At 41.5% G+C, this 20,633-nt stretch overlaps 1 protein-coding gene across 3 annotated transcripts in view; it reads left to right on the top strand.

The window, feature by feature from the left end:
* The window catches only part of NT5C2 (5'-nucleotidase, cytosolic II), a 284,978-nt gene that overhangs the window by 151,249 nt on the left and 113,096 nt on the right, over positions 1–20,633 (top strand). Inside the window, exons 5-7 of one of the 3 annotated variants that reach the window (XM_029610287.1) lie at positions 6,438–6,533; positions 18,331–18,384; positions 20,260–20,351. In XM_029610287.1, the coding sequence (XP_029466147.1) occupies positions 6,438–6,533; positions 18,331–18,384; positions 20,260–20,351 (242 nt within the window). Of the gene's footprint in view, positions 1–6,437; positions 6,534–17,702; positions 17,875–18,330; positions 18,385–20,259; positions 20,352–20,633 lie in introns of those variants that run through there. The other 2 variants (XM_029610290.1, XM_029610288.1) reach the window with 2 other exon arrangements.

The raw sequence follows: 20,633 nt of genomic DNA, 5'->3' as shown, positions 1-20,633 counted from the left end.
TGGATGGACTGTTTGGTCTTCTTCTGCCATCATTTGTATGTTTCTATGTTAGGGAGGAGTGAAGAGAGATGGGGAGAAAGACCACTGGTCTATGGTAGTGCTAGTGGTAAGTGTTAACATTGAGGAGTGGGATTAAGAGTACAAACAGCACAAGAGGGGATGCCTGCCCTCCCCTCCCCCTCCCTTGCTAAAGTTATATGCACAACAGTAGTGCTTAGCTGTGCATGCCCCAAAAAACATTAGATGGAACTTTTTCTTATAGTATCAGTATTAACAGTGCTGCTATAAATACTCTCTTTATCTCAGGACAAGCAGGATGCTAGTCCTCACATATGGGTAACATCATTGATGGACCCTTGGTACGGAAAACTTTCTGTCAAAGTTTCTAGAAACTTTTGACTGGCCCTGTGAGGCCACTGAGCATGCCCAGTATGCCATGATATTCTCTGCCACAGGGGTCTCTCTTCAGTCTTCGTTTTTCCTCGCTGCTGTAGGCATTGCGGAGCAGGAGCCTTGTGAGATCTTCTCACAGTATTTGCTGACTAAAAAGTCATTTATTTTTCATTCATTTCTCCCACAAGGGATCTCTCTTCGATTTCCCTCATTTCATCGACAGCTGTCGATTGAAAATGGCTTCCGGCTTTAAGAAATGTCCTATCTGTAATCGGACAATGTCCATTACAGACCCACACCTCGAGTGTGTTCTTTGTTGGGGGACAAACATGATGTCACAACCTGCCCTAAATATGCAGAGATGACTCCGAAAGGAAGAAAACTTTGTCAGGAAAAGATGGCGCATCTATTCCATCTGCAGCTTTTGCCTTCTCCTTCAACATCAACAAAATCGTCTCCGGCTGGAGTCTCAAAACGAATAATATTGAAAAAGTGCCATCCAGAGGGGTCGGGAGACCATCCATCGCCAACGACATCGATAGCATTGACGAGGTCAGCAGTCGAGCACTGACCGAAACACCGTCATAGACATCGACACACGACGACACCGGAGCTTCTCTCCCCGAGGCACCGATCGCTAAGCAGCCAAAATTTCAGGAAATACCGCTATCCTTGATGCCGGGGCGTTCACCTCACGAAGAAACCCCAATAGTCGTACCTCCACAGGACTCTGTGGAAGGAGTATCGACGCCTCCACCACCACCGCGTTCAGCTGCTCTGCCTGCACCAGCTGTTCCGCAGGAATTGTCGGATTTTATCCGGCAAGCGGTGCTCCAGGCCCTTAAGGAGCAGATGCCCATTCTGGTGCCCGCGCCGATGCTTGTGTTTACACCGATGCCGGTACCACTACCGATGCCGGTGATTCTACCGAAGCTGGTGACTACACCGATGCCTACACAGATGCAGATGATTCAGTCTATGCTGGTGCCAGCACCAATGCCGGCACCACAACCAAACGTGATACCGGCACGACCATCGATGACGCCATCTTCGATTCTGGCTCCGATACCATCGATGCCAATTTCACCTGGAGACTCAGGACATCCTGAATTAGCACTCTACCAACTCATAATGAAGAGATTTGACGAGATAGTCGGTGATCTTCCTCCCACACCTCAGAAAGAACAGCCTGAAGGGATACCCCTTGATGACCTGCAACCAGGTCCTTCAGGGATTCCTCGGCCACCTAGATCTTCTCCAATATCTCCTCCTAGAGAAGATCTATACAATACTTGGGATGAAGGACACACAGACACTTCATCTGAAGATTTCATGTCAGATCCTTCACCTCCAGATCCAAGGAAAAAATCTCCACCGGAAGATTTATCATTCACAAATTTCATCCAGGAGATGGCGGACACTATACCCCTCACCTTGGTGACAGAGGAAGATTCAAGGCAGCAAACATTGGAGGTTCTCCAATTTGTGGACCCTCCAAAGCAAGTAGTAGCCATACCTGTCCATGATGTTCTTCTGGACCTACAACTTCGACTTTGGGAGCATCCATGCTCAGTGCCTGCTGTAAATAAAAGAATGGACAAAACTTATTTGGTGCAGTCTGCTCCTGGCTACCAAAAGTCACAGCTTCCACACCAATCGGTGGTGGTAGAATCTGCACAAAAGAAGTTGAAAAGGATAAGACCACATTCTTCAACTCCCCCAGGAAAAGATCACAGATTCTTGGACTCCCTGGGAAGGAAGGTTTATCAAGGAGCCATGTTAAATTCTAAAATATCTTCTTACCAATTATACTTGACTCAATATCAAAGAAATCTGTGGAAACAGATGCAGGAGTTTATACCATCATTGCCACAACAACATCAAGAAGCAGCCCAGGCAATCATCCACAAAGGGCTGGAGGCCGGCAAGCACGAAGTCCGTGCTGCCTATGATGGCTTTGAAACAATATCCAGAGTGGCTGCATCTGGAATAAGTGCAAGACGTTGGGCATGGCTTAAAGCCTCAGACCTCGGGCCTGAAGTCCAAGAAAAATTAGTTGACCTCCCATGTCTTGGCGATAACCTTTTTGGTTCAAAGGTGCAAGATGCTGTCGCTCAATTGAAAGAGCACACAGAAACCCTGCGACAACTTTCATTGATTCCACAGGATCCGGCTACACAGTCAACTCGTAGGCCTCAAAGAAAAGAACCTAGAAGGCCTTTCTATAGACAGAGGCGTTATTACCCTCCAACATCTAGGAGCAGATCTGCTAAGCCGCAACAAAGAGCTCAGCCCAGACAACCTAGGGCGGCTAGGCCTCAACCTCCACCACAGACGGGACCAGCTGCTGGCTTTCGAGGCCTTTCCCAGAGACCGAAGCCATCTCTCCAATCCTCATCCAGAGCTTCCTGTAGGCGGTCGAGTATCCTCCTCTTACAACCATTATTTACAAATAACAGACCAATGGGTACTTGCAATAATATCTCGAGGTTACCAACTCAATTTCCTCTCAATTCCAACAGATTCTCCTCTGAGACCTCTTTCTCTAAGCGAAAATCACATAATTCATCTGCAAATAGAATTATCCACCCTTCTGAGAGCTAGAGCTGTAGAGCGGGTGCCCCGGATTCAGCAGGGCAGAGGATTCTATTCCCGTTATTTCCTCATTCCAAAGAAAACCTGAGGCCTACGTCCCATCCTAGACCTCAGAAATCTCAACAAATTTCTAAAGAAAGAAAAGTTCAGGATGGTTTCTTTAGGCACCATGCTTCCACTTCTGCAAACAGGAGATTAGCTTTGTTCTCTGGATCTTCAAGACGCTTACACTCACATTCCAATATTCCCTCCTCATCGCAAGTATCTGCGCTTCATGGTAGGTCATCAACATTTCTAATACAGAGTACTGCCATTCAGACTTGCCTCTGCTCCCAGAGTATTCACCAAATGTCTGGCAGTAATAGCAGCACACTTACACAAGGAAAGTGTCCATGTCTTTCCCTATTTTGATGACTGGCTCATCAAAAGTCAATCTCAAAAAGGAGCTCTGGCTTCTCTCAGTCGAACAATTACTCTACTTCACTCTATGGGCTTTCTCATCAATTATCAAAAGTCCCATCTCACTCTCTCACCTGCTTCAATTCATAGGAGCAGATTTGAACACCATCCTCTCAAAGACCTTTCTACCCGAGGATCGGGCAGACACACTTTCCCTTCTGGCAAACTTGATTCACTCACAGAAACAAGCAACAGCTCATCAGTTTATAACCTTACTAGGCCACATGACATCCATAGTTCATGTCACTCCTATGGCAAGGTTAGCCATAAGAGTAACCCAATAGACTCTAAGATCACAATGGATCCAAGCCATTCAGCCACTGTTCTCTCCAATTCAAGTAAGCCACCAGCTATGTTCCTCTCTACTTTGGTGGGCGAACAAGGGCAATTTGCGCAAGGGCCTACCCTTCCAACAACCAGTCCCACAGTTAACTTTAACTACAGATGCATCCACCTTGGGTTGGGGAGCTCACATAAACAATCTCCAAACCCAAGGTACTTGGACAAAGCTCGAAGCAACATTCCAAATCAATTTCCTGGAACTTCGAGCTATACGTTATGCGTTCAAGGACTGCCTTTCACACAAGACTGTTCTGATGCAAGCGGACAACACAATAGCCATGTGGTACATCAACAAACAGGGAGGTACGAGCTCGTATCTCCTTTGTCAAGAAGCTGCACAGATTTGGGACTGGGCCCTAACACACTCAATGTTTCTCCGGGCCACTTATCTGGCAGGCATTCACAATGTACTGGCGGATCGACTCAGTCGTCAGTTCCAACCACACGAATGGTCCCTGGATCCCTTAGTAGCAACCAGGATTTTCCAACGTTGAGGACAACCAACAATAGACCTCTTTGCGTCACACCTGAATCACAAAGTGGACAAATTCTGCACTCTGTACAGACAGAATCACCAGCTAGCCAAGGACGCCTTTGCTCGCCCTTGGACCTCGGGCCTTCTATACGCATATCCTCCGATACCGCTCATTAGAGATGTGAATCGTGTGCCCGATCGTCTTAACGATCGGGTTCGGCTGGAGGGAGAAAAAAATCTGATCGCTGGAGATGTGAATCGGAATCGGTTCCGATTCACATCGTTAATTTTTTTTTTTTATGAGGCCCGACCCTTTAAAATTGACCCCTTACCTTCCCCCAGCCCCTGAACCCCCCCAAAACTTTTTACGAGTACCTGGTGGTCCAGTGGAGGCACGGGGACCGATCTCCCGCTCTCGGGCCATCGGCGCCATTTTGGCTGCCACTCTCATAACGCCATCCCAACCTTCAATCCCTATCCCTGACAGCATGGATGTTGAAAGCTTGATTTTACAACCACTCAATCTTTCAACCAATGTATCTCAAGTGCTTATAGCTTCACGTAAACCTTCCACATGAAAGAACTATTCTTCGAAATGGAAAAGATTCTCACTTTGTGATGCAGGCAAAAGAACATTGATCCTTTCTCCTGCCCCACAACTTCTCTACTAGACTACTTATGTCATCTTTCAGATTCTGGTCTCCAGACTTCATCTGTAAGAGTACTTTTAAGTGCAATGTCAGCTTACCATAACAAGATGGGAGATGCACCAATATCCATACAACCTCTTGTCAGCAGGTTTATGAGAGGTTTAACTCAACTTAAACCACCAATTTGGCCACCTATCACAGAATGGGACCTGAATTTGATCTTAAGACTCATGCGTTCTCCTTTTGAACCCATGAATTCCTGTGATCTTAAATTTCTCATATGGAAGACTGTCTTCCTTATAGCCATTACATCGGCTAGAAAGGTTAGTGAGTTACAAGCACTTGTCATGTACTCACCTTATACAAAATTCCTACATGACAGAGTGGTTCTCCATACACATCCAAAATTCCTTCCCAAAGTAGTTACGGAATTCCACTTGAACCAATCCATAGTTTTACCCACATTCCTTCCAAAGCCTCATTCACACCTAGGAGAATGAGCCTTACATACCTTGGACTGTAAGCGTGTGCTAGCTTTTTACTTAGACCGCACTGCAATCCACTGGAAATCCACTCAGCTCTTTGTATCTTATGATCCAAACAAACCGGGAAAAGCAGTGGGTAAACATATTCTATCCAATTGGCTAGCAGATTGCATACACTTTTGCTATGAAAAAGCGGGCCTTCCTCTCCAAGGGCAAGTAAAGGCGCATTCCGTAAGAGCAGTGTCAACCTCAGTAGCACACTATCGTTCAGTGCCAATTCTTGACATATGTAAAGCCGCAACATGGAGTTCTCTTCACACCTTTGCAGCTCATTACTGTTTGGACAAGCAGGGACGACAAGATTCAGCATATGGACAATCTGTCTTAAAAAAACTTGTTTCCAGTTTAATCCCAACTCCTTCTACATCCAGTCTGCTGTGATCTTCGGCTGCCTCATTTTCAACAACAATACTTCACTGTTGCTTCTGTACAAAATGACTCAGCCTCTAGCTTGCTAATCACCCATATGTGAGGACTAGCATCCTGCTTGTCCTGGGATAAAGCAAAATTGCTTACCTTGTAATAGGTGTTATCCCAGGACAGCAGGATGTAGTCCTCACGAAACCCACCCGCCACCCCATGGAGTTGGTTCCGATACATTTTATTATTTTATTTTTGCTAAAGTTTATTGCTACATACGAGACTGAAGAGAGACCCCTGTGACAGAGAATATCATGGCATGCTGGGCATGCTCAGTGGCCTCACAGGGCCAGTCAAAAGTTTCTAGAAACTTTGACAGAAAGTTTTCCGTACCAGGGCTCCATCAATGATGTCACCCATATGTGAGGACTACATCCTGCTGTCCTGGGATAACACCTATTACAAGGTAAGCAATTTTGCTTTCCTATATGTCTTATTTTATGGCAATGATTTCTGCTACTTTTCCCCACTGTTTTGTAATTCTTGTAGGCATGGTAGATTTGTTTCTTTTTGCTCTGATATTTTACTTTTCTCAGTTCATTAATATCTGTTCACTAGGGGCCTGGTGTTCGATACATTGTATGGAAATCTGTTGAAAGTAGATGCATATGGAAACATTCTCGTCTGCGCCCATGGGTTTAACTTCATGAAAGGGTAAGTATAGAGATACTTACCAGTGCTTTCTAGGGTTTACCTTTAAAAGTTCATTTTTTGCTGTCAAGTAATGTTGTAGATATTAAGTTAAAAAAAAATATTCTTTTGGAAAGAAACAGACTTCATATCATCAATACCATTATTAATATTAATTCCTAGTGATAGAAAATTAACTGAGCACTGAAGTAAGTGTCTTTCTTTGAGGGAGAGATACTTTTGAAAATGGCTATGTTGTAAAGGTTATTGATAACTAGGATGGATGAAATTTGCAGCCTGAAGTCACATATCAACCACCTAAAAGGTATAATTACAGTATTATAAGAAAAGATGACTTTTTAAAATGTTTTCATTCTACTTCATTTACTCCCTTTTATAATTAAGTAGAAGCAAATCATTTAAATATGAACTCTGGTATCCTATCTAATTATTTATGCTTTCCCAGTACTAAAATCTGATTAGAAGATAGTGCCGTCATTTACGTCATATGCTGCTAATTTTATGCGCAGTATTAAATCCTATTTAAATCACAACTTCTTTGTTTCTTGTTTTCTCTCTGCTGAAATAGCAATAGAATACTAGTGTTTGTTTTAACAGTTAAATTAAACACATCTTATTGTAGCTTAACATTTTTTTCCTTGATATTTACGGTAATCATTTAATCTTTTATCTATTGAACTTTGGAACTAGAGCCATTTGGCCATGGAAGGATGGGGTGCACATGTGAAAAGCTCAGATTTGTAGCGTTTCAGTGATTTATAGTATTCTTTTGTGGAGCAAATATTTGAAAATCTATACTTAAAAGATTAAACTTGAGAATTGACACATGTATGTATTGTATAAATTGTCATATTTGTAGATGTTTGCAAAGTAGATAAGTATTGTGGAGGGCATTTACAACAAAGCCAGACAACTGAATATATTCTAAAATTTAAAGCAAAGTATTGTGATTGTCATGTTGATTCGCTTAAATATATAGAAGTAAGGGTTGTCAAATATTTGAGATGATACCTTTTTCTCTGACAGCAAGCAGCATATTCTGTCCTCACAGGTGGGTTGATGCAAAGATCACATAGCTTCTTGAGCTTTCATCATGCTCTCTCCAGCTAAGTGGTGGCTTGCTGCTACTTAGCTGGATAAAAAAGAATTTATCCCGATGCCTGCCACCACTTAGCCAGATAACTCTGAAGTTATCCGGATAAGTAGTAGCAAAGTGCTACTTAGCCAGATAAGATGAAACTTAGCTGGACAAGTGTGCACATTTGGTGAACCCATGTATTTTTATTTCTAATTTTCAAGTAATAAATGAGTAGATTTAACATGCATAAATTTCATGCTTTACACCCCCCCCCCCAATAAGTTGGCTTTTATGCATAAAGAAGGGAGATTTTCTAATATGCGCACAGCAATGAAATTACCAGTTTTACAATTAGTCTACCAGTTCACCCAGTCATTGAGACCTTCCTGGCGCTTCAGCCTGAAGTCCCCTCCCCCATTTCACCCAGACCCCCATCCCACCCAATCAGTATTTTACTTTTATGACGTTTACGAACACTTACTGTAGATATTGAGCAGGAATAAATATACATGAGTAAGGTGCCAAATTTATATGTGTAAATTGCTTATAAAATAGTAACTAACTTGCATAATATTAGACCCAGAATGCCCTGTGTCTGCCCCTTTATCGCTACTTTATCTGGGTACTTTATCGCTACTTTATCTGGGTAAGCACCACTACTTAGCCGGATAACTTGGAACTTATCTGGATAAGTGCAAAAATGAATTGGCGCATTTTTTACATGTGCATGAATGCTCTGGTGTGCATTTACATGTATGTTATGATCTATGTACATTGTATTCACGCAGGCTATAAAATAGCATTGCAGTTTTGTTCATGCCCATGTATACGCATATATAGTTGCATGTGCGCATGTTTTAAAGCTGCCCTCTTGGTTTTCTTCTTGGAACTAGACTGTAGTTCTTAAAAATTCTCCTCAGCTTTTTGTTTCTTTTGACCCAAATAGATCTGGGATTGCCATAACTAAATGCACACTAATTGGATACCAGATTGCATTGCTTTCCTTTATGCCCAGGCAGGCTCAACTCTGGAAGAGCATGACGAGACTTAGTTTAGAGCTATGGTAGTTCACCATGGTAGCCTTCATGGAGGTTTGCAAGGCTGCAACATGGTGTTGTCTCTACACATTCATATCCCATTACTGTTTGGATAGGACTCTTGATGTGACAGGCTTGATCAATCTGTTCTGAAAGGTCTCTTTGAGGTGTAGAATCCAACTCTAGGCTCTGACAGCCTGTTTTCATTATTTTCAGGTTGCCCTAAAAAAAACCAAAAACCCCACAAAGTTGGCCTCTTTGCAATAAAAACATTTTTGCCAGTTGGCACTGATACTGTTCTTCCCCTTTTTATTCCAGGCTAGTCTGTAGCTAGGGGGATTCCCCACCTGAGAGGACAGAACATCCTACTTGTCTTCTGAGAAAGCAAGGGTTGCCTACTTGTAACAGGTGTCTTCAGTCGATAAGCAGACTGAATTAGCCATGCTTTCTGGGTGATGTCATCCAACAGCATGGGTAAATCATACACATAGGGTTATTCCATCACACTATATCCCCTTATACATAATCCATACCCAATACAGAGGATATCACATACTATTCGAGGCAATGTACAAACTTTATTTAATTCACATGGAAAGCCTCACTCTATCTAGACAATAAAAACTAGCTACCACATACACACTCATTCACATCCAGCTAAAAACATGTTAAAATATTATCTCCAAACATTGTGATCACAAGATATTTTAACAATCATTTATATCATCACTACAACACATTTATATGTACAGCTTTAATTACTTCATCTTCATTACAATGTGTTCATCAATATCGTTGTTCCATTACAATAATGTATTCATCAATATCGTTGTTCCGTTACTGTAACATTGTCCGACAAAAGATCTTTGTTTCTCCCCTCATGGGGCTTCCTCAGGGACTTATTCAATAAAAAGACTCCATAAGATACTGAAAGCCAATATCTGAAACACCAACACAAAAGGGCTTTAATATGCCTAATATTATGTTCGCATTATATCAACTCACAACACTAACACTAGATAGATACCAACCCGTCTCTCAAACTTCAGCAATACATTTACATCCGCTTTATTTCATAAGTCGTCATCAATATTGCAATTGCCCAAACATGATTCCAAGGTTATTTTACTTCAAGGATGTGCCCAAGCACACCATACCCTACAAAACAGCAAGCACAAACACAAACGAATAACCAAATACCCACACCAAAGAGTAAAACCTACTCACCATGTATTTTATATTAAAAAAAAAACAACCTAACAACAAAAAAACCCCTTACACCTCCCAGTCGCTCCCAGTGGTGATCGTGGGTGACTTTAATATGCCAGATGTAGACTGGAAAATCCCATCTGCAGAAACTAAAAATAGTAGAGCAATAATGGATGCCATGCAAGTATCTTTGTTCAAACAAATGGTGTTGGAACCCACGAGAGAAGGTGCTATACTCGACTTATTGCTCAATAATGCAGATAATGTCTCAGATGTCCAGGTGGGCGCCCACCTCAGCAGCAGTGATCATCGAACGGTATGGTTTAATATCACTAATAGAATAGGGAAAACAACCACAAAGACCCGAGTTTTACAGTTCAAAAACACAGACTTTGAGGAAATGGGAAAGTACCTGGAGGAAGAACTTAAAGGATGGGAGAACGAGAGAGATGTGGATCAGCAGTGGACCAATCTAAAAGGAGCAATCACCAAGGCAACTGCTCTATATGTTAGAAACATAAAGAAAAGCAAAAGAAAATTGAAACCTATCTGGTTCTCAAAGGAGGTGGCTGACAAAATTAAAGCTAAAAGAACAGCATTCAAGAAATATAAAGGATCCCAAAGGGAGGAGCACAAAGAAGAATATTTGTATCAACTGAGGGAGACGAAGAAAACAATCAAGTTGGCAAAAAATCAAGCAGAAGAGAGGATTGCCAAGGAGATAAAAAATGGTGACAAAACATTTTTCAGATACATCAGCGAAAAGAGAAAGGTCCAAAGTGGTATAGTGAAATTGAAAGGTGGTAATGATCAATGTGTGGAGACAGACGAAGAAATGGCAGAAATATTAAACGAATACTTCAGCTCTGTGTTCACTAAAGAAGACCCTGGAGAAGGACCATCTCTACACAACAAGAAACTGGAGGGAAGTGGAATAGATGAAAATCCTTTTACAGTAGAAAATGTGTGGGAAGAGCTAAAGAACCTGAAAGTGGACAAAGCCATGGGGCCTGATGGGATTCATCCAAGGATATTGAGGGAGCTCAGAGATGTTCTGGCGGGTCCGCTGTGTGACCTGTTCAATAGATCCCTAGAATTGGGAGTGGTGCCGAGAGACTGGAGAAGAGCGGTGGTGGTCCCGCTTCACAAGAGTGGGAACAGGGAGGAGGCTGGCAACTACAGGCCGGTTAGCCTCACTTCGGTGGTGGGAAAAGTAATGGAGTCTCTGCTGAAAGAGAGAATAGTGAACTATCTACAGTCCGGAGAATTGATGGACCAGAGGCAACATGGATTCACCAGGGGAAGATCCTGTCAGACAAATCTGATTGACTTTTTTGACTGGGTAACCAAGGAATTGGATCAAGGAAGAGCGCTCGATGTCATATACTTGGATTTCAGCAAAGCTTTTGATACGGTTCCGCACAGGAGACTGGTGAATAAAACGAGAAGCTTGGGAGTGAGTGACAAGGTGGTGACCTGGATTGCAAATTGGTTGACGGACAGAAGACAATGTGTGATGGTAAACGGAACCTTCTCTGAAGAGAGAGCGGTTTTAAGTGGTGTACCGCAAGGATCGGTGTTGGGACCGGTCCTGTTCAATATCTTTGTGAGCGACATTGCGGACGGGATAGAAGGTAAGGTTTGTCTTTTTGCGGATGACACTAAGATCTGCAACAGAGTGGACACGCCGGAAGGAGTGGAGAGAATGAGACGGGATCTAAGGAAACTGGAAGAGTGGTCGAAGATATGGCAGCTGAGATTCAATGCCAAGAAGTGCAAAGTCATGCATATGGGGAGCGGAAATCCGAATGAACTGTATTTGATGGGGGGGGGGGGGGAAAGGCTGACGTGCACGGAGCAGGAGAGGGACCTTGGGGTGATACTGTCTAATGATATGAAGTCTGTGAAACAATGCGACAATGGCGATAGCAAAAGCCAGAAGAATGCTGGGCTGCATAGAGAGAGGAATATCGAGTAAGAAAAGGGAAGTGATTATTCCCTTGTACAGGTCCTTGGTGAGGCCTCACCTGGAGTACTGTGTTCAGTTCTGGAGACCGTATCTACAAAAAGACAAAGACAAGATGGAAGCGGGACAGAGAAGGGCAACCAGGAAGGTGGAGGATCTTCATCGCATGACGTACGAGGAGAGATTGAAGAATCTAAATATGTACACCCTGGAGGAAAGGAGGAGCAGAGGTGATATGATACAGACTTTCAGATACTTGAAAGGTTTTAATGATCCAAAGGCAACGACAAACCTTTACCATAAGAAAAAAATCAGCAGAACCAGGGGTCACGATTTGAAGCTCCAGGGAGGAAGATTCAGAACCAATGTCAGGAAGTATTTCTTCACGGAGAGGGTGGTGGATGCCTGGAATGCCCTTCCGGAGGAAGTGGTGAAGACCAGAACTGTGAAGGACTTCAAAGGGGCGTGGGATAAACACTGTGGATCCATAAAGTCAAGAGGCCGCCAATGAAGAGTAGGTGACTCGCCAGAATGATGGCTACTGCCTGGAGACAATACCCTTATTCAATAAACATACACATGGTTACTATGACTCCAACATCACTCTAAGCTTCAACAGCAAGAGGAAATGTGGAAAAAAGGATTTGCACTCACAAAGACGGGAGTAGCTGGCTTGTTACGGCGGTTACTACCCCAAACCAAATGTACCTGATACTTCACTCTCGACGCATATCCAGCATGGCTCTCTGCTTCAACGGCATGGGAGAAAGACTGATACATCACGAATTTCCAGCATAGCTCTCTGCTTCAACGGCAGGGGAAAAGAAAAACTGATACTTCACGCATATCCAGCATAACTTCAACGGCAGGGGAGAAGAAAAAAGGATTCACACCCACAAAGCGGGGAGTAGCTGGCTTGTTACGGCGGTTACTACCCCAAACCAAATGTGCCTGATACTTCACTTTCGATGCATATCCAGCATAGCTCTCTGCTTCAACGGCAGGGGAGAAGAAAAAAACTGATACCTCACGCATATCCAGCATAGCTCCCTGCTTCAACGGCAGGGGAGAAGATAAACAACCAATAAGGGCTGTATAACATAATCTGGGTAAAAACAAATAAGCATGGGTGTAGCTTGCTTATTGCGGCGGTTACTACCCCTACTACCTCTAACTAATCAAGCTAGATATTTCACTTGGATACAGCTCCATCACCGCTCTCTACATTAATGGCGGGGGTGGAAGGGAATTAGAACCAAGAGCTAAGAGAAACAGATAAGTATGAGAGAAAAAATGAGGGAAGCTTGCTGGGCAGACTGGATGGGCCATTTGGTCTTCTTCTGCCGTCATTTCTATGTTTCTATGTTTCTATATTGCTGCAGGCATTTCAGATGCTAGTATTAAAAGATATAGAGGACATTGAAAGGATTAAAGAACACTTGTCATATAATTTAAATAAGGACGAATGGCAGGCTATACGTTTACTCCAGGGGGACAGGTCCATCCGAATTGCTTGGCTCAGGGCAAATGCTAACAGGGAGGGTGTCCATGAAAAGTTGGCAGACCTCCTTGCCAACTTGTAGACAAACTAAGAAAGACTAGCTCCCAAATAAAGGAACAAAATGGAATAGTGCAATCCCTCACTTTTCCTATGGAGCAACAAGGTAATTCCAGAAAACATTATCCCCAATATAGAATGCCTTTTTATCAAAGAAGGCCTTATAGGCAATACCAGACCTACGGAATGCCAACATAGCCACCAAGACAGCAAATCCAAGAGTGCCAGCTTAGGGGATGTCAGAGAAATAGCAGACCCTGAAACAGACACCTCAAAAACCTCAACAGTTTTTCAGTCTAAGTCAACTACAACTACCGCAATCAGGGCTGGGGCAGATTGAGTTATTTCTTCCAAGCATGATCAACATTTCTGCACACCAGTGAGTGCTAAACATAATTCAGCAGGGGTATAAGCTAGACTTCAAACAGTACCCACCAACTCCACATTTAGTAGCACTCCCATAGGATCCTTTGTAGCTACCTCTGTTACATCAGGAGGCTAGAGATCTACTTCTGCAGAAGGCAATCCACACAATACCGCAGTCTCAACACAACAGAGACTATTACTCCTAATACTTCCTCATCCTGGAAAAAATTGGAGGACTCTACCTGATAATGGATCTTCATTCTTTCAACAAGAATCTCAACAGAGACAAATTCTAGATGACCTCCCTGAAGATAATTCTGCCATTCATACAGCCCAATGATTGGATGTTTTTCTTAAACCTGAAAGATGCTTACACTCACATTCCCATCCACAACTCTTGTAGGCACTACCTATGCTTATAAATAGAATCACAACACTACCAGTACAAGGTTCACCTGTTTGGACTCTCATCTGCCCCAAGAGTTTTCACAAAGTATCTAGCAGTAGCTATGGCTCATGTACAAAGGAAGGGAGTAAGAATATTCCCATACCTGGACCCAAAAAACAAATCGGTAGCCGATCCAGTGAGCTGTATAGCAGTGACGACAATAGGAATCGGATAAAAACAAGCCCTTTATTGAAACGCCCGACTCTGGCCGAGTTTCGCTCTTTGCACAGAGCTGCCTCAGGGGCAATTAATGAAACCAGGACTTGGGATTGTCAATGTAGAAAGTAGCACATAAGTTGTCCTACAGCATGGATGAGTTCATGCGAAAACAATTGATTTTTCTTATCCACATAGCAGAGCTACAAATAGCAACTGTAATGTCAAACACATTCGATGTGTGTAAGAGCCAAACTGACGAGCAATGTCACAAATTGTCAAGCACTAGAACACCGGAAATGACGTCATTTATGCAAAATCACGTGAAGCAATGGCGATTTTTGGCGCCAAAATCGCCATTGCTTCACGTGATTTTGCATAAATGACGTCATTTCCGGCGTTCTAGTGCTTGACAATTTGTGACATTGCTCGTCAGTTTGGCTCTTACACACATCGAATGTGTTTGACATTACAGTTGCTATTTGTAGCTCTGCTATGTGGATAAGAAAAATCAATTGTTTTCGCATGAACTCATCCATGCTGTAGGACAACTTATGTGCTACTTTCTACATTGACAATCCCAAGTCCTGGTTTCATTAATTGCCCCTGAGGCAGCTCTGTGCAAAGAGCGAAACTCGGCCAGAGTCGGGCGTTTCAATAAAGGGCTTGTTTTTATTCCCATACCTGGACAACTGGCTAATAGTCTCTGAGTTTGGAAAATCTTCGATTACACATAACAGATACAATTCAATGTCTAGAAAATCTAGGTTTTCTAATAAAGTGCGAGAAGTCCAACCTCATTCGAACTCAAATTCTACAATTCATTGAAGTATGGATAAATACAATCCTTTTGAGAGCATTTCTACTCATCACCAGAGCCCAGATATTATGTTCTCTATCTTCAGCTACATCAGAAGTCTCGCACTACCGGTGTTACTAGGACAATTGGCAGCAGCAATTCATGTAGTGCCACATACTGGGCTACACATGCGGTGTATACAGTGGGGTTTAAAGACAGCCCATGCCCACAAGAGTAAAAATAACAGTCCATGAAATCGGACATAGCATGGTGGCTAGGTCCAACAGTCTTGACCGAGGGGCACCCTTTTGGATCCTACCTCAACTATTCCTCACAACAGATGTATCAACATGGATGGGGAGCCCATTTGCTCCACTACAAGATACAAGGTTTATGGACTCCAGAAGAAAGAAGCTTCCAAATCAATCTACTAGAGATGAGAGCAATAAAAAATGTGATTCACACCTTCTCTCATATACTTCACAGGAAATGTGTGATTCACACAGACAATTAGGTGGCCATGTTTTACATAAACCAGCAAGGAGGGTCCGGTTCCAGGATGTTTATGCAAAGAGTCAGTACATATCTTGGAATGGGCAGAAACTCATGCCAAACCCTATAGGCAAATCTACCTAGCAGGTATAGCGAATACAGAGGCAGACAGATTCCGCAGAATCTTTCATCCTCACAAATGGTCTCTTGACCAAAAGGTGGCAAATGATTTGTTTCATCTTTGGGGCCTACGATAGACCTGTTTGCAACGAATCACAATAGGAAGGTGAACAAATTCTGTTCCATTCACCCGAGTCTGCTCAGGGAATCCCAGGATGTATTCCTCATACCCTAGTCAATGGGCTTAGTCTACACTTATCCCCCAATACCACTAATAGCTCGAACAATACAAAAATGCATGCATGACGAGTCAGATGTTACAAATTGCACCAGCATGGCCAACACAACCCTAGTTTGCTTATCTAGTACAACTTTCCATTCAGGCCCCAATATCCCTAGGGAACAGGACAGATCTACTAACTTGAGGGTAGGTCTCTACTCTATCCATTGCATTTCTCCCTCTGATAGCATGGATGTTGAGCAGAAGTTACTAGAGCAATTCAATTTGTCATATTCAGGACATTATAGTATCTGCAAGGAAGCTTTCAACGCACAGGAACTGTGCCTTCAGTAGCGCAGATACGCCGAGTGTTGTACACCCAACAATATTGATCCATTCACCTGTACTCCTGAAAAGCTGTTAACACATCTTCACATGCTTTCAAGCTCAGGTCTAGCAATGTCATCAATAAGCGTGCATCTTAGTGCTATTGCAACATATCATGCCAGAAAAGATGGACCTGCCATTTCCACTCACCCTCTCATATCACAATTTATGAAAGGTCTCATTCAACTTTGACCTCCTATTCGTATGCCACCAATATCTTGAGACATAAATGTGGTCTTAAAAATAGTATGTTTCCCCCATTTGAACCAATGGAAACCGTATCTTTAAAATATCTCACTTGGAAAGTTATATTCCTTGTAGCAGTAACATTGACTAGGAGTGTGAGTGAACTTCAAGCATTAATGCATTATTCCCCATACTTAGCTTCATCATGATAAAGTCGAAGATAATGTCTGCGATTTAATTTAAATCAGACTATCTCATTACCTACGTTTTCCCCAAAACTACACAGTAACGAAAGGGAAAAAACACTACAAACTTTGGACTGCAAACATGCTTTAGCCTATTATAAAAGAAGAACCCAAGATATTAGGTGTATATCTCAACTGTTTGTCTATTACAATCCAAATTCCCCAGGAACGGCAGGAACAAAAAGAACTCTGCTATAATTCACATTCTTCACGTCTTTCAGAAACTGTAAAGGCTCCTCAAATGCGAGTAACTGCCTCTTCCATTGCACATGTTTATAAGGTTACAATTCAGGACATTTGTAAAACAATAGCATGGTCATCGGTTCATACATTCACATACCACTATTGTCTGGACCAGCAATCAACTTCTGCCAGTTCAATGGGTGCAGCAGTCTTAAATCATGTGGCAAACAGTTAACGGCTATCCATGAGGAGTCTGGGTTGCAAAAAAAAAAGGTGCAAGCAGAACATATTTAAGACAACTTCATAGCAACCCTATGTTTGAGACTCCCAGAAAGCATAGCTATTTCAGACTGCTTTCTAACAGAAAAAAAAACAAGTTTTCATTACCATAAACGGTATTTTCCGTAGATAACAGGATGATTTAGCCATCTGACCCCCTCGCCCTCCTCCCTGGAAAGTCTTCCCCACTAGTGCATACGCATTGCCTTATCAACTGAAGAGAATTGCAGGAATGCATGAGAACAGCCACACACATTCAGGAGATCAAAGTTCTGTAATCTTGGAGAGATGGCTCCGCCCTGTGCTGTCAGATGACATCACCCAGAAAGCATAGCTAAATCATCCTGCTATCTATGGAAAACACCATTTATGGTAAGCAAACTTGCTTTTCTTGGAGGACCGCAGATTCAGTTCTTCCCTAAGGAGTTTGCTTCTACTCATATAGCTAAATACTGAACTGAGGTGGTCCTGGCTTGACAGCCAGGATTCAGGATGGCCCATATATGCTCATTAAAGGATGATGAAAGCTCTAGAAGCTATGCAATCATCACACCGACTTGTTCTCTGTTTGATGATCTCCACCTGTGAGGACTGTCCTGAGAACACCTGTTCCAGGTAAGCAACTTTTGCTTTGACTATCTAAGTTCTCAAAAAGAAAGTATCATTTGACCATTATTTGTAGATTTGCTAATTTAAGATTTTTATATAACATTAACATTGACTCCTTTTAGTATGGAGACAGCCAGTTCGTTTACTTGTGGCTATCAATAATAATGTCTTATTTTAGTAGACTATTCAACTAGTGTTTTCATTCTTGTTCATGTTTCTTTCAATTGTAAATTTCTCAGAGGACAAGTAGAATGGCAGTCCTCACATATGGGGGTGACATCATTAGATGGAGTCCGGCACGAAAGTTTGACTTCAAAGCTTCTAGAAGCTTTGAGCATGCCCCACTGGGCATGTGCAGTCTGCTATACTGAGTCATTCTCCCAATTTTTTATTATGGGTAATTGTATGTTGGGTGGTGATTAATAAAAACAATTAAATCATTATTATGAATTGTTGTTCCAGCCATGGATTCCAGATGTATAACCTACTACTTTCTGGTTACAAGATCAGATTTGCGTAAGCCATTCTTTTAATGAAGCTAGAAATCTTTTTGTGTAACTTTATTTTTAAGTATGTAACTATTTTTTTTCTTGAATTGTTAACTTTATTTCTGTTTTAAAAGCTTTGCATTACCCTCCTTTTGTAGCATAACTATGAAGCTGGGACCTGTATTGTATAACAGACAGCACATAATCGGATTGTTTTTTTGTGTTGTGGCTTTGAATATTGTACTAATGCTGAAATATAGTTTTAGGCAAAATTTCCAGCTCAGCTTTGTTGAGTTTCCTAAGGTTGTTTATTTACCAACTAATCAGAGAGGTGCTTGTTCTTTGCTATAACATTATATGAAAGAGATGCTATGAATTAAAAATGAGCCATTCTGCATTAAAAAAAAAAAAAAAAAGAAGCAGCATATTCTTCTCTAAATCATAATGTTAAAGCATTAGGCTAAGAACAGTTAGCATGATATTCTTGCTCAACTTTAATGGACAAGAATAGCTTGTGTTTTGGAATCTAACATTTTACCTACTTAAATAAACAACTGTAGTATATATTTGTTTAAAGCTCATGTTCTTAGGGTGACCTAATGACTCGAATATTAAGTCCAAAGATTTATTTCTAATAGCACAAAACATTCTGCATTTATATTCATGCCTTTACATGAGATGTGGGAGTGCCAGTCCCAGAATATTTTTAGGCAGAAGCCCAAAAGAGAGAATAACAAAAATGTCCTGTGCACATTGCATATCTTCATCTCTTTAGAGTGTCTGTATTTGTCTATTAACAAACAAAATGATATCTATTTTTAACATTGACATTGAATTTGTTTAATATTACAAAGGGTGATATAGCTCCCTGTTGTAAGCTATTATACTGCAGAATTAAAAGCAACCATTGAAGTTGTAAGAAAGTTAATCTCTTCATTCCACAGAACCAGTGTATATTTGTTTTTTTTAGAATAGGCTTAAGCTTGGAAATACTAAAGTTTTACAGATTTGTCCCATTACGACTTGTTGCTGTTGGGACAATACAGAGAAGCTCTTTGTGGCCTAATTAACTAAAGAGGCCAGATTGTACAAGAAATATAGGTTTGTGAAACTGAGTATTGGCTGATTGTGCAATCATTCTGATTCTGGTATGAAGTCTGAAATAATGTGCCACTCTACCTCTAACCCAAGCTTCCTTTGTCCTACTGCTACAATTAGCAAGGACTACAGGTAGCTTCATGGTGGTTATCTGACAGACCACAGCCTGCACTATCATTTGGGCATATGACCAACTTTACTAAGGAGTTTCTCCCATGATGTGCTTATGGCAAAGTCCTTTTTAAATAAGAACCCATAATAAAAAAAAACAAAACTAAATCTTTTTCTTTGGGGGGGGGGGAGGGAGGGAATTGATCGAGGATATAGAACCTATCACCACTGGGTATGTACTTTAAAATAATTGGCTTTACTTTCATGCAAAATAGAGCAAAGCTAGTTGGCCAGATTGTCTCTAGTTTATCTCTACTGCTGTAATTATCTTAGATGTTAGAGGGACAAGGGGAACATTTATAACTTTTGGCCTTATTCAATTATTGTTTTTACCATAAGCATAGAATTGGAAAACATCCTTTGTGAGTTAAGCCCATGATCTCTAGGAACAGAGTGAATTGCTTGAGTAGTCCACGTATGCTTGACAGACTGGAAATATTAATAGAAACCAAAAAGCCTCTTCATTTTTTTCACAGTCATTGTAAACCAGTACTTTATTTTCCTTTAAAGTACTACAAAGCATAATGGATTTTCTAATCATTGTGTCATTTTAATAAGCTACTACCAAGTGAGAGAAGCTGAATAAGTCAGTATAATCTTGTCATTTAAATTAATTTTTCTGATTTTCTTTCAGGCCAGATATTCGGGAACAATACCCTAATAAATTTATTCAGAGAGATGACACAGAAAGATTTTATATTCTTAATACACTGTTCAATCTACCAGGTAAATTTTCAGTAATATTGCAGTGCTATTTTCTGATCATTTACATAACTGAGATCTTTTTTATATAAAGGTATTTTCTATAAATTGACTAAGTTCTATTTAGCTGGTACATATCTCTGCTTCTGGGAATTCCTTCTACTCATTTGAAGACTTTATAGCGGTTCCAGAACTCTGTAGCTAGAGTTTAAAAGGAACTTCAAAGTATGATCATTTAATTCCAGTGCTTCAGGAATTACGCTGGTTACCAGTTTATTACAGAATACTGTATAAAGTTTTAACACT

The sequence above is a fragment of the Rhinatrema bivittatum genome, chromosome 7 (assembly GCF_901001135.1).
Source record: "Rhinatrema bivittatum chromosome 7, aRhiBiv1.1, whole genome shotgun sequence".
In the NCBI taxonomy this organism is placed as follows: Eukaryota; Metazoa; Chordata; class Amphibia; order Gymnophiona; family Rhinatrematidae; genus Rhinatrema; species Rhinatrema bivittatum.
Note: the sequence above shows the minus strand (reverse complement) of the source record. Positions and strands in the feature narration are given on the sequence as shown.